This window comes from Oryctolagus cuniculus, chromosome 6 (genome assembly GCF_964237555.1).
Source record: "Oryctolagus cuniculus chromosome 6, mOryCun1.1, whole genome shotgun sequence".
Taxonomy (NCBI): Eukaryota; Metazoa; Chordata; class Mammalia; order Lagomorpha; family Leporidae; genus Oryctolagus; species Oryctolagus cuniculus.
Genome location: NC_091437.1, coordinates 93,856,828 through 93,871,687, shown reverse-complemented (window position 1 = coordinate 93,871,687; position 14,860 = coordinate 93,856,828). Strand labels below are relative to the sequence as shown.

General features: G+C 38.5%; 1 protein-coding gene across 2 annotated transcripts in view; it reads right to left on the bottom strand.

Annotated features, from left to right (window-relative positions):
• Positions 1-14,860, bottom strand: part of PREX2 (phosphatidylinositol-3,4,5-trisphosphate dependent Rac exchange factor 2) — a 326,634-nt gene that overhangs the window by 89,998 nt on the left and 221,776 nt on the right. The window contains exon 34 of one of the 2 annotated variants that reach the window (XM_017341384.3): positions 12,284-12,457. In XM_017341384.3, coding sequence (XP_017196873.2) covers positions 12,284-12,457 — 174 coding nt within the window. The remainder of the gene's footprint in view (positions 1-12,283; positions 12,458-14,860) is intronic. The other variant, XM_002710460.5, reaches the window with a different exon arrangement.

Below are 14,860 nucleotides of genomic sequence, written 5' to 3'. Positions count from 1 at the left end.
ACCCGGTGTGCCGGCGCTGCTAGGCGGAGGATTAGCCTAGTGAGCCGTGGCGCCGGCCCCTTTTCCATCTTAACTAAGAAGTTAGACCATGCACTGTAGCCATAACTTTTGCCCTCTTAGCTGTGATAGTAAAACTAGCATGAAATTTCTTTTTCCTTTTTTACAATTTCACAGGTAGAATATTTGTTCTTAACATTATATTAAGTCAAGAATTTTCACTTAAAGGGAGCACCTTAGGGCTTCTTTTTTGGCATATCTAAATTGCCAGCATCACTACCATGTTTTTTTAAAAGAGATTTATTTATGTATTTATTTGAATAGACAGGCGGACACAGAGAGAGAGAGAGAAAGAGAAAGAGAGAGAGAGAAAGAGAGAGAGAGGGAGGGAGGGAGGGCAGGGGGAGATAGATAGAAAGGCAGAGAAAGAGAGACAGAGACCTTCATATACCAGTTGGCTCACTCCCTAAATGGTCATAATGGCCAGGGCTGGGCCAGACAAAAACTGGAAACTAGGAGCTTCTTCTAGTTCTCCCATTTGGGTATCAGGGGCCCAACCACTTGACATGCTCTGCTGCATTCCTAGGTGTGTTAGCATGGAGCTGGATTGGAAGTGGAGCAGTGGGGAGTCGGGCTGGTGCCCATATGGGATGCTGGCATCACAGGCAGCAGCTTAACCCACTATGCAGCAATTCTGGCCACCATCACTACTCTTGCACTTTGGAGGCATACTAAATAAAACAGGAGACATTTGGACATGAGAACTGTTTAATCACAACAGTCAATGATCTTAAAACCAAGAACAAATAAATGACTAATGGGCAAGTAGTATATACAGTGTGAATATTCTGGACAAAGTAATTATTCACATCCTCCATAGGATGGAATGAAACAGTGCAAGATTTCATCACAGTAGTGAGAATGACATACAATTTAAAACTTATGAACTGAGGGAGGAGTTTGTTCTACCAGTTAAGATGTGCACATCCCATTTCAGAGTCCCTGGGTTTAATTCCTAGCTCAGGTTCCTGATTTCAACTCTGTGCTTATCAATAGCCCGGGAGGAAGCAGTGATGGCTCAAGTGGTTGGGTACCTGTCACACATATGGAAAACTTGGCTTAAGTTCCTAGTTCCTGACTTTGGCCTGATCCAGTCCTGGCCACTGCAGGCATTTGGGGAGTGAACCATCTGTCTGCCTCTCTTTGCCTCTTGAACTGACTTAAAAAAAAAAAAAAAAACAAAACTTACAAAGGTTTTATTCCTGGAAATTTCCATTTAGTATTTTCAGACTGCAGGTGGCTGCAAGCAAGTGAAGTTGCAGGAGGAAAAACCGTGGATAGAATGGATCTATTGTATTTAAGCCTACATTCAAAGCTAACTCTTGGAAAATTTTTTCACTTTTTCTTGGGTGTCTCCCACATATGCATGGTATTAAATTTTTAATTTTTCTCTTGTTAATCTGTCTTTGGCTGCAGAGGTCCATCCCAACTAACAACTATGAAAGGTAGAGAGAAAATTATTTTCCTCCTTTACAATGTTTTTTGTGAATCTAACTCAAATTTCATATATATTACTTATATACATGGGTACTTCAAAAAGATTGTGGGACAACAGAATTAAAAGTCTGTTTTGGTGCCAAAAATATTTGAAATCCATACATAGACTTTTCATAATACATATTTTATATGAATTTATTGAAAATTCCTTGTACATACACACACACATATAAAACACATATGTGTATGAGAGGCAAAACTACATTAACATATGTCTGAGTAAAAAGACAGAAACTGTTATGTCCATTTATAGTTATAATATGGGCCTAGGTATTCCAATATTTAATCCAGGTTCTTACTCTCACAGAGATAAGAATTCATAGCAGAGATATCCTTACAGTGCATAAGTGAGAGCAGGATTCATTTAAAACAAAGTGAAATACATTCACACATGAGGGTGGGTCACTTTACATGGAGAGATATGTGAATGGTCCAGAGAACTGTCTATGAGGAGAGATAGGCAGGGGAAGCCAGAGAACGTTTCTCAAGCATGGTCAAGGGCAAAAGAGGGCCCCACTTACATTATCACCCTCTTTTATATAATAGGGGGTGGAGCCATAATTGAATAAACACATGGCATGGGATCTTATATGGGAAGATTTCTGGGATTTCTCTACATGGACATTGTGGCCTCTCCTCCTTCCTAGGAAGGTGGAGTAACAAAGAAGACAGAGTGACAAGGCAGGGCTGGCACAAATTCCAGCTCACTTACTCCTTTCTGATTCCCTGCCTATCAGTTACACTCTTTCATACACTTAATTAAGATAAGAAGTATTAATACAATAAGTACAAAGTGTAGATAAAATGAAATTTGAGACAACTACCTCTACTCAAATGGTGAGTTGATTTAGTTAAAAAATAAACACGTATGTAGCATCTCACTAATTCTAAGTGTTTTTGAGTAATACAGAGTTCCTTTTTCACCAAAATTTTTACTGTTTCTTTTTCCTTTAGACTTTATGAGGTGGTATTTAAAAATCTTCAGAGAAGAGATCAATCACAGGAGGCTTAGAAATGGAAGTTTTCTGTGGAAAGGCTGCCTGCCTCAGGCATGCTAATGGGTCCAATTTTGCAACGTAAATTGTTTTCTCTTGAAATCCATTACCACTTACAAACTTCAATTTTGAACAGATTATTTCAAAATTGATAAAAACAAATCTTGTTTCAAATCTCCTAAGTGCAATAGCTTTTAAACTTCATTCAAAGATGGTTTTCTCAAATTAATAGAAACTTTTATCATTTTGGGGGCAAACAGAGGAAAAGTGATTCAGCACTGAGAAAATAATAAAACTTTGAAGAGTACTGCCAAGTTACAACTTTTTAAATGGTATTCTGGGTTTATAATTGAGAAAAACAATTATGTGAGATTTGAGTGGAAGCATATTGCATTCACTTCAGTGCAGGAAATCAAACCTCTGGGTTAGATTCAAGGATTTCTCTATTTGTTTATTCCTTATGACTCCAGCATTAATTATGATAGTTGGAACTAGCTTGGCAAACTTCTGGTTGTAAATAAACACAGGAAATAAAAGGATGTCTACTTGATAGAACTATTCTCAGCTATATGCCACGCTCACTTCCTTGAACAAGCTGTTCTTTGTGAAAAGAAAATATTCCAGGAGAACTCTATCAATAGCCACACTTCAATGTGAATCACTTTTACTAGTCAGAAAGTTAATGATGAAAACCCTTGCAGTTTCTGCTCTTTACTAGCTAATATGTGACTTTGGACAAATTAATCAGTATCTGAGATCATCAGGTTTCTCCTTTTGATATGGAAAATAGAAGTACCTACTAATTGTGGTTATCAAGGAAGGATTGAATTAAATAACAGTATTAAGACAGCCAGGTCAATGCCAGTGTTGAGGTGCAAGAATTTAAGCTGCTACCTATAACTCCGAGTCCCAGCTGCTCTGCTTCTGATCTGGGAAGGGTGTCTGTGAAGGCAGCAGAAGATGGCCCCAGTTCTTGGGTCCTTGCACCCACACAGGAGACCTTGATAGCGATCCAGGCTCCTGGCTTCAGAGTGACCCAGCCTGGGCCATTCGTGGAATGAACTAGCAGGTGAAACATATGACTCTATCTCTGCCTCTCCTCTCTCTGTAACTCTTTCAAATAAATAACAAATACATCTTTAAAAAAGACAGCGTAAGCTTATTCTTATTGAATAAATTTTATGTACTAGGCAACATGCCAAGTGCTCTTCAGGCATTATTGACTTCAGTATCCCTGAGATACAGATTATGCACCAGAGTGCTCAAACAGAAAGTTAAGGGATCTAAGATTCTTTCAAAATTGATGCAAGTTCATGCAAGATCACTTCAATTTGTGACTTCAAACCAGAAAGCCTGGAGGAGAACAATGGAAGGAGTAGCAGAGTATGTGTGTGTATTTGTATGTGTATCTGTATGTGTGTGTTGTACATACGTGTGTGTGCTTCAGGGGGCAGGGAGGACATGGGATCTAATTTTTATAAAGATCTATAGGCAGCATGATCAGTCCTCCTCTAAAACATTGCTACGATATAAGAACAATTATTTAAAAGTAATTTATAATATAACTAATATTTCTACATGCTCTTAAATGGCTGTTTTCATTAAATGTTTTTGATAATATTTTTTAATTAGCAAGTTGGTTAAAATTCAAAATTACATATATATATATAAATATAAATTTTTGGTAGTGGTAAATTTAACAATTTGGCCAAGAGGCATGTGGCATGGGCTGGCCTTATGGTGCGGTGGGTTAAGCTACTGCCCCAGACACCAGCATCCCATATGAGTGCTGGTTCAAGTCCAGGTTGCTCTGCTTCTGATCCAGTTCTCTGCTAATACACTTAGGAGACAGTAGATGATGGCCAAGTACCCGGGCTCCTGCCACCCATGTAGGAGATCTGGATGGAGTTCTAGGCTTCTGGCTTCAGCCTGGCCCAGCCCCAGCCATTGTCGCTATTTGGGAAATGAACCAGTGGATGGAAGATCTCTCTTTCTCTCTTAAACTCTCTGTCTCTTTTTTCTCTGTACAACTCTGCTTTTCAAATAAATACAAACAAATCTCAGAAGTATATGACATATGTATAGGACTATAGGAAACAGAGATCAGCAACAAAAAAAATGAGTTATGTATTTAAAAACTAAACTGAAGAGGGAGGACACATTCCCTATGTATGTTTATTTGTTATAATAATTAAGAAAACACTGTGACATTCTACCAAATTAAATTTCTGTTCTCAGCAAAAGTAGGGTAGATATACAATAATGTCATAGTGACTTAAAACTGGGTCTCTCTTCACATTCCTTATCTAGTTTTCTTTGTTCTCTTCAGTATAACAATATGTGACTCAATGTAGTATTAACCTACTTGACTGAATAAATATTTAAGTTACTTAGAAGAATTTAATTAAAAGCAATATTTAAATTACAACTTGAACTTGCTTATTTTATTTCTATTACATTTTATTGCAGGAAAACATTCAAGCTAAGATAGTAAAAAAAAAGGAAAAATTTAATGAATGTTAAAGAAAATTAAATATTAAATTATTCTAAGACTGAAAGTGAGCCATATTTTCACTCAAAAAACATTTCAAGTCTTTTCCACAAAAGGGATTAATCAGGAAAAATTCAGAATCTCTTGAGAATAATTGTAAGAATAGTGCCAATCAACCAGCACTCTTTTGATAGCACAGTGACACTTTATTGGTTAAATAAGAAACAGCACAGGTACTGTTGCAATTCTCCAGAAATGGTCACAGTCAGAATGCCTCAGAACTGGCTACTATTATTTTTTTGTAAAGAGAGCAAGTTTTGTCAATTCCATATGACAAAGGAGAAAGCCTGTTTACGACTCATATACAGGCTCAACGCTGGGAACTGTTCTTTCATTTTTAAAAAGCTATTTATGGTTTCAATGATAAATATTGTATAAAACCTAAAGGGGAAATAAAAAGATTCATCTTTTACAGAACCTTAAGAAGAATTTTGGAGTGAAAAAATATCTGAATGAAACCAACTAAGATAATCATGGTGTTTTAAATAAAATGCTCCCTTTTGCTTAAAAGAGAGAGTTCTTGGCTAATTTCAATTTTTTTTGAGCACAGAAAGACATCTCTAAAGCTTCATTTATTTACTTATTTTTATTTATTTCAGATAGAAACAGTGAGATAGGGAGAGCCCCATCCTTTGGTTCACTGCCCAAAAGCCCATAGTAGCCAGAGCAGGGCCAACCCAAAGCTGGGAGCTGGGAACACAATCCAGGTCTCCCATGTGGCTTGTAAGGACCCAACCACTTGAGCCATCAGCTGCTGCCTCCAAGCATATATATTAGCAGGTGGCTGGGTCCAGAGTGGAACCAGGACTCTAATCCAGGAACTCTGAAATGGTACATGGGCATCTTAAGTAGTGTCTTAACCACTAGGCCAAATGCCTACCCCACCAGGTAAGATTTAGAGGTAGCAAGTTTTTGTTATTGCTGTAGTTTATAGGATGTAAAAAGCCAAAATATCCAGAAATGTGTTTGTGGAGAAAAAGACTAGCATTGCACATATTATTTAGTTTAAGGAAAACCACCACCCAGAGACCCAGGGAATAGATGTTTAGTGACACTTCACAAGAGCTGGACACCATATTCAGAAAACTATATATTTTAAATCACAGCACTTGGTATGTCATCATGTCCCTAAATGACAGAACACACAAATCCAGCAACCGAAGTTGGAAGCAGAAATGACTGTGCTTAACATCACTAGACTTAAACTGTGCTCTCAAAGATATGGTAAATTCCTCAACCCTGGTGTCTACAAATATGACATTATCTTGAAATATGGTCTTTTATAGATATAACCAAATGAAAATGAAGTCATACTGAATCAGAGTGAGCTTAAAGCTATAAGAAGAGGGAAATTTTAATACAGAGAGGCAGAGACAGACAGACACACAGGACAGATAGCCACATGAAAATGGAGACAGAGATCGTAATTATGTAGCCACAATATCAAGGAAAAGCAAGGACTGGTGGCAGATACCAGAAGCCAGAAGATGCAGAAGCCATTGGAGGAAGCAAGACCTCGATTTCAGACTTCTAGCCTGTAGAACTGGGATAGAATAAATCCCTCTTGTTTGAAGCCTCATCACTTTGTGGTGAGTTTGTATAGCAGCCTAACAAAACTAATACATGAGTTTCAGTGACTCTCCTGAGGAATGTTTTCTTCCTGTCCCCAAAATTCTGGTTCTATGGGTTTTTCAAGGCACTAGCAGCCAAGCACAGCCATCACCATTGGCCATCTGAAGGGGACGGAGCTACTGTGACACAGTGGGTACAGAAGCAGTAGGTTTGGCACCCTGGGAATCCACTAGGGTCCCCCTTGCTAATCCTGTGCCCAAATTTGTTGGTAAAAGGAAAACTGCAATAATTCCATTCTACAAAGGGCATGGTGACCAGGGGATGAAGCCCTTTAGAGATGAAAGTCTTGCTCATGACACAGAAAATGGCAAAGGCTCAGGCTGAGAGGGAGGTCAATCTACAATGGATAGCAGAAGGGGGAAAATGAGAATCAATTGGTGACCTCAAGACCAGCTGCGGCAGCAAGGATTCTCACTTGGCCCACTTGCCTTTATCTTTTTTTGTCTGTTTGTTTAAAGATTTAATTAATTTATTTATTTGAGAGGTAGAGTTACAGAGAGAGGGAGAGACAGAGAGAAAGGTTTTCCATTTACTGGTTTTCTCCTTATATGGCCACAACAGCTGGAGCGGGGTCAATCCAAAACCAGGAGCTTCTTTTGGGTCTCCCACATGAGTGCAGGGGCCCAAGCACTTGGGCCATCTTCCACTGCTTTCCCAGGCCATAAAGAGAAAGCTGGGTTGGAAGAGGAGCAGCCAGGACATGAACCGGAGCCCATTAGAATGCCAGCAGCACAGGTGGAGGCTTAGCTTACCATGCCCCAGCGCAGGTCCTGTACCTTTATTTTTACAGTACTCTCACCACCCTTCCCCCAGGAATGAAGACCTGTCAGAATTCTCCAAGACCCACATCGAGCCCTTACAGTCATGGGTTTGAGCGATGCAAGGCATGGACTTTATTTAGAGGAGGCTCTAAAAGCTGCCTGCTCAGAGGCCTTTAAGAATGACAGCCTCACTGCCTGGTTGCTAGGATCCCTGCAGAACCCTCCTGCAGCTGTCCACTCTCTGAGCTTCATCAGCCTTGCTTAAGAATCCTGTCCCATTGGAGGCCGGTGTTGTGGTGCAGCAGGTTAAGCTGCCACCAGCATTTCATATGGGCCCAGGTTCAAGTCACTGCTGCTCCTCTTTCCATCAAGTTCTCAACTAATGTACCTGGGAAAGCAGCAGCAGACAGCCCAACTGCTTAGGCCATTGCCACCCATGTGGGAGACCCAGAGGGAGCTTCTGGTTCCTGACTTCAGCTTGGTCCAGTCCCAGCTGTTGTGGCTATTTGGGTATTGAACCAGCGGATGGAAGATAGTGCTCACTCTCTCTGTCTATGTCTCCATCTCCCTCTTTCTGCCTTTAAAGTAAATGAAAAAAAAAAAAAAACTTTTAAAAATAATTAAAAAAAAAAACCTATCCCACTCAAGGTTACACTTCCATCCTGTTGTTAAAAGCAATGCACGCCATTATTCGTACTTTGGAAACTTATATTCATTAAATAAAAGTTAAAAAAAAAAAAGCAATGCACGAATATATTGCATTGCTCCTGTGCCTCTTGCTATGGCGCCCTAGAATCTAGACAGACAGAACATTTGTGAAGTGAATTAGTCTCATTAAACAAAGATTAGCTGGATAATTGCATGGTGAGAGACCATGGTTTCTCACTCCTGGTAGACTCCACAACCACTTAGATAGCTTCTAAAATATTCTAGTATTTGGGTCCCATGCCCCCAGAGACTTTCTTAGTTGATCTTGTATGGGTATTTAAAAAAAAAAAAAAAAAACAAAAAACAAACAAACAAAAAAAACCTCAAGATGATTAATGTGCCACCAGCACTAAGGACCACTGACAGAAACATAAAAATAAGTCAGTAGGAAGAGGGCAAAATGATCCTGAGTATTTCTCCTCCTCATGTTTGTGATTTCACCAGCCTTATACTTACGATCTTTATCTCACCAAAGGCTCAAGAATCCCAACAGCACTGATTCCCTGACCTGTAGGAAGCACTTAGGAATATTAGTAAGTAGATTGCTTTAATGTGATTTTCAAATTCCAGCCTTTTGCCTATGCCTTGTGCCAAACTTCCTATGTGTTCCTTACCTTGGAAATCAGGATCACTTTTGTCTACCCAGATTCTTGTTCTGTAACTCGGGCCTTCAGCAATTATTTTACCTTCAACCCTGCTCACTTTAGTTGGTTCCATATCTGCAGGATGCCCATAAATTACTGTGCTCTACTTCCCCCAGTATCCACGGAGGCAACAAAAAATGGGAAGAAGCTGATAGATTGGCTGTCTGTTCTACTTCAACCTCAGGAGGCTGACTTCAAAAGACGTCCCAGGAAACTTTCAAATTTATCCAATTTTTCTATTTTTTATTGGCTAGCAAAAAACTGTGTACAAAGGCACACCCAAAGTAAACTAATTTTTTAAAAAAACATTTATTTATTTTGAAAGTCAGAGTTTCAGGGAGAGAGGAAGAGACCAAAAAGAAAGACCTCTGTCTCCTGGTTCATTCCCATAACTGCAACACCCAGCACTGGGTCAGACCAAAGCCAGGAACCAGGAGCTTCATCTGGGTCTCCCCTTTGGGTGGCAGGGACCCATGCACTTGGGCCATCTTTGCTGCATTTCTCAGGCCTTTAACAGAGAGTTGAGTCAATAGTGGAGCATCCAGGATATGAACTGGTGCCCATATGGGATGTTAGCGTCTTGGGTGGCAGTTTAACCCCACTAGGCCACAAAGCTGGCCCCTAAATTAAAATTCTAGGAGCAGGTGTCTAGCATAGCAGTTGGGACACTACTTGGGACACCTGCATCCCACACTGAAGTGTCTGGGTTTCAGTCCTGGCTTTGCTTCCAATTTCAGCTTCTTGCTAATACGCACCCTGGGAGGCAGCTGGTGATGCTTCAAGTACTTGTGTCCCTGCCACCCACGTGGGAGACCCAGACTGCATTCAGGCCTCCTTGCTTCAGCCTGGCCCAGTCCTGGATGTTGCAGGCATTTGCAGAGTAAATTAGTAGATAAGGTATTTTCTTTCTGTCTCTCTGTGTGTCCCAAATAAATAAATAATTTTTAAAAATGAAGAATTAAAAAATAAAAAACAAACTCAAACTCTTAAGATTTCATCTCAGGGTTAGACTTGGCATCTCTTCCATCTACCACCACTTTTCAATTACCAGATGGCAATCTCCTCTCTAGCTAGGTCTGAAATTTCTGTGCTTCTCCCTATCTGATGAATACTAAGAGCTACTGAAGCTCCCTCCTGGGAGTCTTAGGAATGCAGAGGAACTTCTGCACCCTCTTTGAATAAACAAGCTTATCACTGACAAATTTCTAAGCAAACAAGCTGTTCCCAGCTGCTTTACCTATCTGTGACCTTGTTACAGAAGTGTTTCCATTGTTGCTTATTCAAATCCTTTTCATATTTTTAGCCATGAGAATACTAAAACCAAAAGTTTATCATAGCTTTTCTTTAAATTAAATTTTAATTAAATTAATTCACTGAAGTTATATCTATTTAGAGATTATTTTAAAATTAACTTTGGCCAAAATTAAAAATTAAAAATAGAGGCTGTTTGCAAAATAATCTTCTTTGAATGCACTTGGGTTGGTGGAGATGATTACTCAGCTACTTATGGCCAATGTGTCACAAATGCAAAGATTTTTTTTTTTTTATTTCACAGGTAGAGTTATAGACAGTGAGAGAGAGAGACACAGAGAGAAAGGTCTTCCTTCCGTTGGTTCACTCCCCAAATGGCCACAATGGTTGGCGTTGTACCGATCTGAAGCCAGAAGCCAGGTGCTTCCTCCCAGTCTCCCATGCAGGTGCAGGGGCCAAGCACTTGGGCCACCCTCCACTGCTATCCCAGGCCACAGCAGAAAGCTGGACTGGAAGAGGTGCACAGGGACTAGAACCGGCACCCATATGGGATGCTGGCGCTGCAGGCGGAGGATTAGCCAAGTAAGCCATGGCGTTGGCCCTGAAATGATTTTTTTTTTAAAAAAGGTGACTAGTGCCATCTGTCATTTCAGTAATGATTTCAAAGAGACAAAATTCAGACAGAAAGAAAAGAAATGAAATGCAGAGGCTTTAATAACTGTAAGCTCTGGTTAAACTCTATAAAAGTTAACATTCTAGACAAGCACCCTTCCCTATCTTCTCGAACTGTCTTCACCGGTAATGGCTTTTAACATATTTTAGGTTTAACTATTCCCTGACATATTTCCAAAGGTCTACTTGTGTTCACTCTTTTTATTCCTTTTTATTACAGAATCTTTATGACCTTCCTATAAATCACATTCCTACAAGGAGAAATGAAAACACCTTCTAACAACTGTGAACATCCTCTCATTGAAACTTTCCTCTATTTAAAAGTATTCATTCCAACTATCTGTTTGAGGCAGTTGCAGCTTTCAAACTATGACAATTGAAGGAAGAGTCATCTATCTTTTAAAATTCAGGGTTTAAAAATAATATGTGGGAGAAAGCAAAAACCTCACTTGGTAACAAACTTAGATTTCATATGCTTATGTGTCCTTCAGTTATTCAGAATGTTTTTATTCCTCTACACTCTCCTCATTTTGTATCAGAACATTAATATTCTACAGCAAAGCAATGCAATTCTTGAAAACTCAAAAGAAGAAAAATGAAATTCTCTGTGGTATCATTCAGAGAAACTGATATAACCTTGTGACCACAGCATGCATTTTTAAAAGCTTGGAGAATATTCCAGAGTAGAAGAGACTATACAGGATCTTTTTTAGGCAGCACGTTATGAACCTGGAACTAGGAAAGATACAGAAACTTCCTTTGGAAATACAATTCATGCAAGAATTTTCTTACTTGTGCTAATCTTAATTTCTTCAGTTGTCAGTGACACTCATTGTTTATTTGAAAAAAAAAATACATATTTCCTAACCAAAAATTGATCAAAAATATTAATAAAGCATAAATTTAACCACTCAGTGATACTTAAAACATTTGACATGCATGTAAGTATATAGATTCATATATACTTGAGAGTAAAATATAAATTATTTTTTATAATCTGCATGCATATACTATCATACTTTTTCTACGTCAGAGAATATTTGACCATATAATTTTTTTTTGACAGGCAGAGTGGACAGTGAGAGAGAGAGATAGAGAGAAAGGTCTTCCTTTTGCCATTGGTTCACCCTCCAATGGCCGCCGCGGCCTGCACGCTGCAGCCCGCACACCGCGCTGATCCGATGGCAGGAGCCAGGTACTTATCCTTGACCATATCATTTTAATGTCTCCACTATAGTACAACTTAAATAAATTTATGTAGCCAAATTTAACTTACCTTTATTTAGTAAATCAATCATAATTTAGCCTTCATTACACATAATGGTGTAATCTTATTTGATAAAAATTTACATCATACATGATTCTGTCTTAAATAAACATTCCCAGAAGCAAATGCATTGCCTAAAACAATGCATTTCAAATTAACGAAAAACAAACTTTGACTACTACATTTATATTCACTAAAAATGATAAAATAACTTAGGTACAGGAATCATAAAAAGGGAAACAGTTTACCTTGTGCAAAAAGAACAGGATGAATTTTAAATCCTCCTCCATTTTTCAACCGTTGAGGCAGTTGCTCAAAATGATAGCTATCGATGTAGAAGTAAACTTTCAAAGCTTGCCGGCTTCCTTCTGCTTGATAAGTAAGAGGAACATCTACAATGACATTTAGTCTTCCGTTACTCCCTAAAATCAGGATATGCTATATGGTGTATCTGTCAACCCTTAAAAACAATCCAGAAAATCACTAGAAACTAAAGTGCTCGTGTAGAGCAAGTCTAGCTCAGACATACAGAGTTACAAGGGAAAGAACATTAAATCAGATTCTCGTCCGCTAAAGCAACAGATTTATTACTGTATTGTATATAAAGATCTGCAATAGGAAACTTTGGTGCTCCTTGACACACCAGATGTTTCACTCAGCTAAATGAGGAGTTAGCTGCACATAGTTTGGATTCAAAATCTCTCAGGGCAGCTGCCTCATTCATATTTTAGTCAAAATGAGTCCTTGGGGTATACTTCTTAAGTAGTTTGCAAGAAATTGAGTACATAGTAACCATTAACAAAATTAGCATGGGTTTTGTAAGCTCCATTCCCTGAGTACCAGATCAAAATTGTATTATCTTCTGTTGGTGCCCTACAGCCATTAGAAATTATCTGTTCAAACTCTTGTAGCTATTTTCAAAGATTCTAAATTTAATTACTTATTAAAAAAAAAAAACCTGAATAGCTAAATGCTGTAGGAGTACTTCACAATGCTATGCTAAATCTCCCTTGTTTTGTGACAAACATATATGACAAATATTCCTACCTCATTAAAAGAATATAAAATCTTTCTATGAAGATAGAACAGTCTATACTACCTAATTAAAATTAAACCCAAAATGTAGTAAGCATTTAATACATGTTCTTGACTCAATATTTATTATTTCCAACCTGCCTCAAAATAAAACTCTATATAGAATTGAAGTTAAAGGTTAAATGACACTTATGATCACAGATTGCAGGCTTCTTGTTAAATTTAACTATATTTAGCTGCATGCCAGTAAAGGAGACGTTGCACTGACATTTCACATCTTTGTTCCACGTACTAATGCTTATTTTATATTTCCTACTGTGGGGAGCAGCCCGGACTGGACTGAGTTACTGGAATTAAGACTTATTCTATGCATCTGCTCTCCCACAATATGGCGCTGGGAGAGAAGTAAACAGCTTCCGCACAGCTGCCTCCAGTTCAACCAATAAACTGTAGGACTTGCTCCTGATTGGAGAGCAGCGTACTCGGCGTGTGGGCAGCCGAGTTGGGATTGGCGGAGGAGGACTATAAAGGAGGAGAGAGACGGCATGCACCAGGGAACATCTAAGGGGAACATCTAGCTGAAGGAACACCTGTGCAGCCCCCGAGAAAGCCGGCCTGCGGTGTGCCGCTCCCCTGCGGAAGTGGGGAAAGCGGCCAGGGGGAACTGCCCTTCCACGGAGGTGGAAGGGATAGTAGCCAACCCGGGAAGAACCAGCAGCAAACCCGGGGAGGGCCGAGCAGACGAAAGAACAGCGCAGGGTCCAGTGTCATTCCTCCACGAAGAGGGGGAGCGACACCTACAATTTTAAAAATGGAAGATATGAAAGTTTTAATTTGTAAAAGAGAACAAATAAGTTTCTCAGTGAAAGATGTGAAAATTAATGGCACTTTAATGACTGGAAAAAGTTTTTCTTATGGTTTCTAAAATAAAGATAAAAGAGATATATGAGCACTGAAAAAATATAGATTAATGCACACTAAATATTTGTAAATTCTAGTTTTCCTTTTTTAATACACTCTCTTTCATACCTATTTTAGGTCTCATTAAATTCTTTTACTCATTGGCATTAATGTAGCTGGTCTCTATTTCAATGAATGAATAATGTTATTGAAAGGAAAATAGTGATGTAGCAGACAGAGTCTCATTTTATAGGACAAGCCTAGAACAAATCAAGATTTGTTAATGCTTTCTGAAAACTATCAAGTATGTTAACTAAAATGAAGTTAAAACTAAGAGTATTATAATAAAGAATGGAGATTGCTTCACTTCAAGTGTTACAACTGTAAAAGTTTATACAAGAATATAGTTGCAAAAAAACACAAAAATAGCAAACTAAATCTCGTAATGTATAAAAATAATTATATATGACAATTGATTGTCATTTAACAAGTTATTCAATGTTAACATTTGAAAATCAATTAATGTATTCCATTATGTCAACAGGCTAGACAGGAAAAATCACATAACCATCTGAATAGCCACCAAAAAAATCTTTGCTGACAAAATCCAACACTTATTTATGGTAAAATTCCCAGTACACTAGGAATACAGGGAACTTCTTCAACCTCATAAAAGAATATCTACAACTGGTGAGATAACAGAAGACTTCCCACTAAAATCAAGAACACACAAGGATATCTCCCTTCACCACCCCTTTTTAAGAAACCCCTAGCTAATACAGTAAGACAAGAATAATAAATAAAAAGCTTAGTTTGGGAAAAATAGAAATAAAACTGTCTTTGATCACAGATGACATAATTATATAGAAAAGCTGAAAAAAAATTAAACC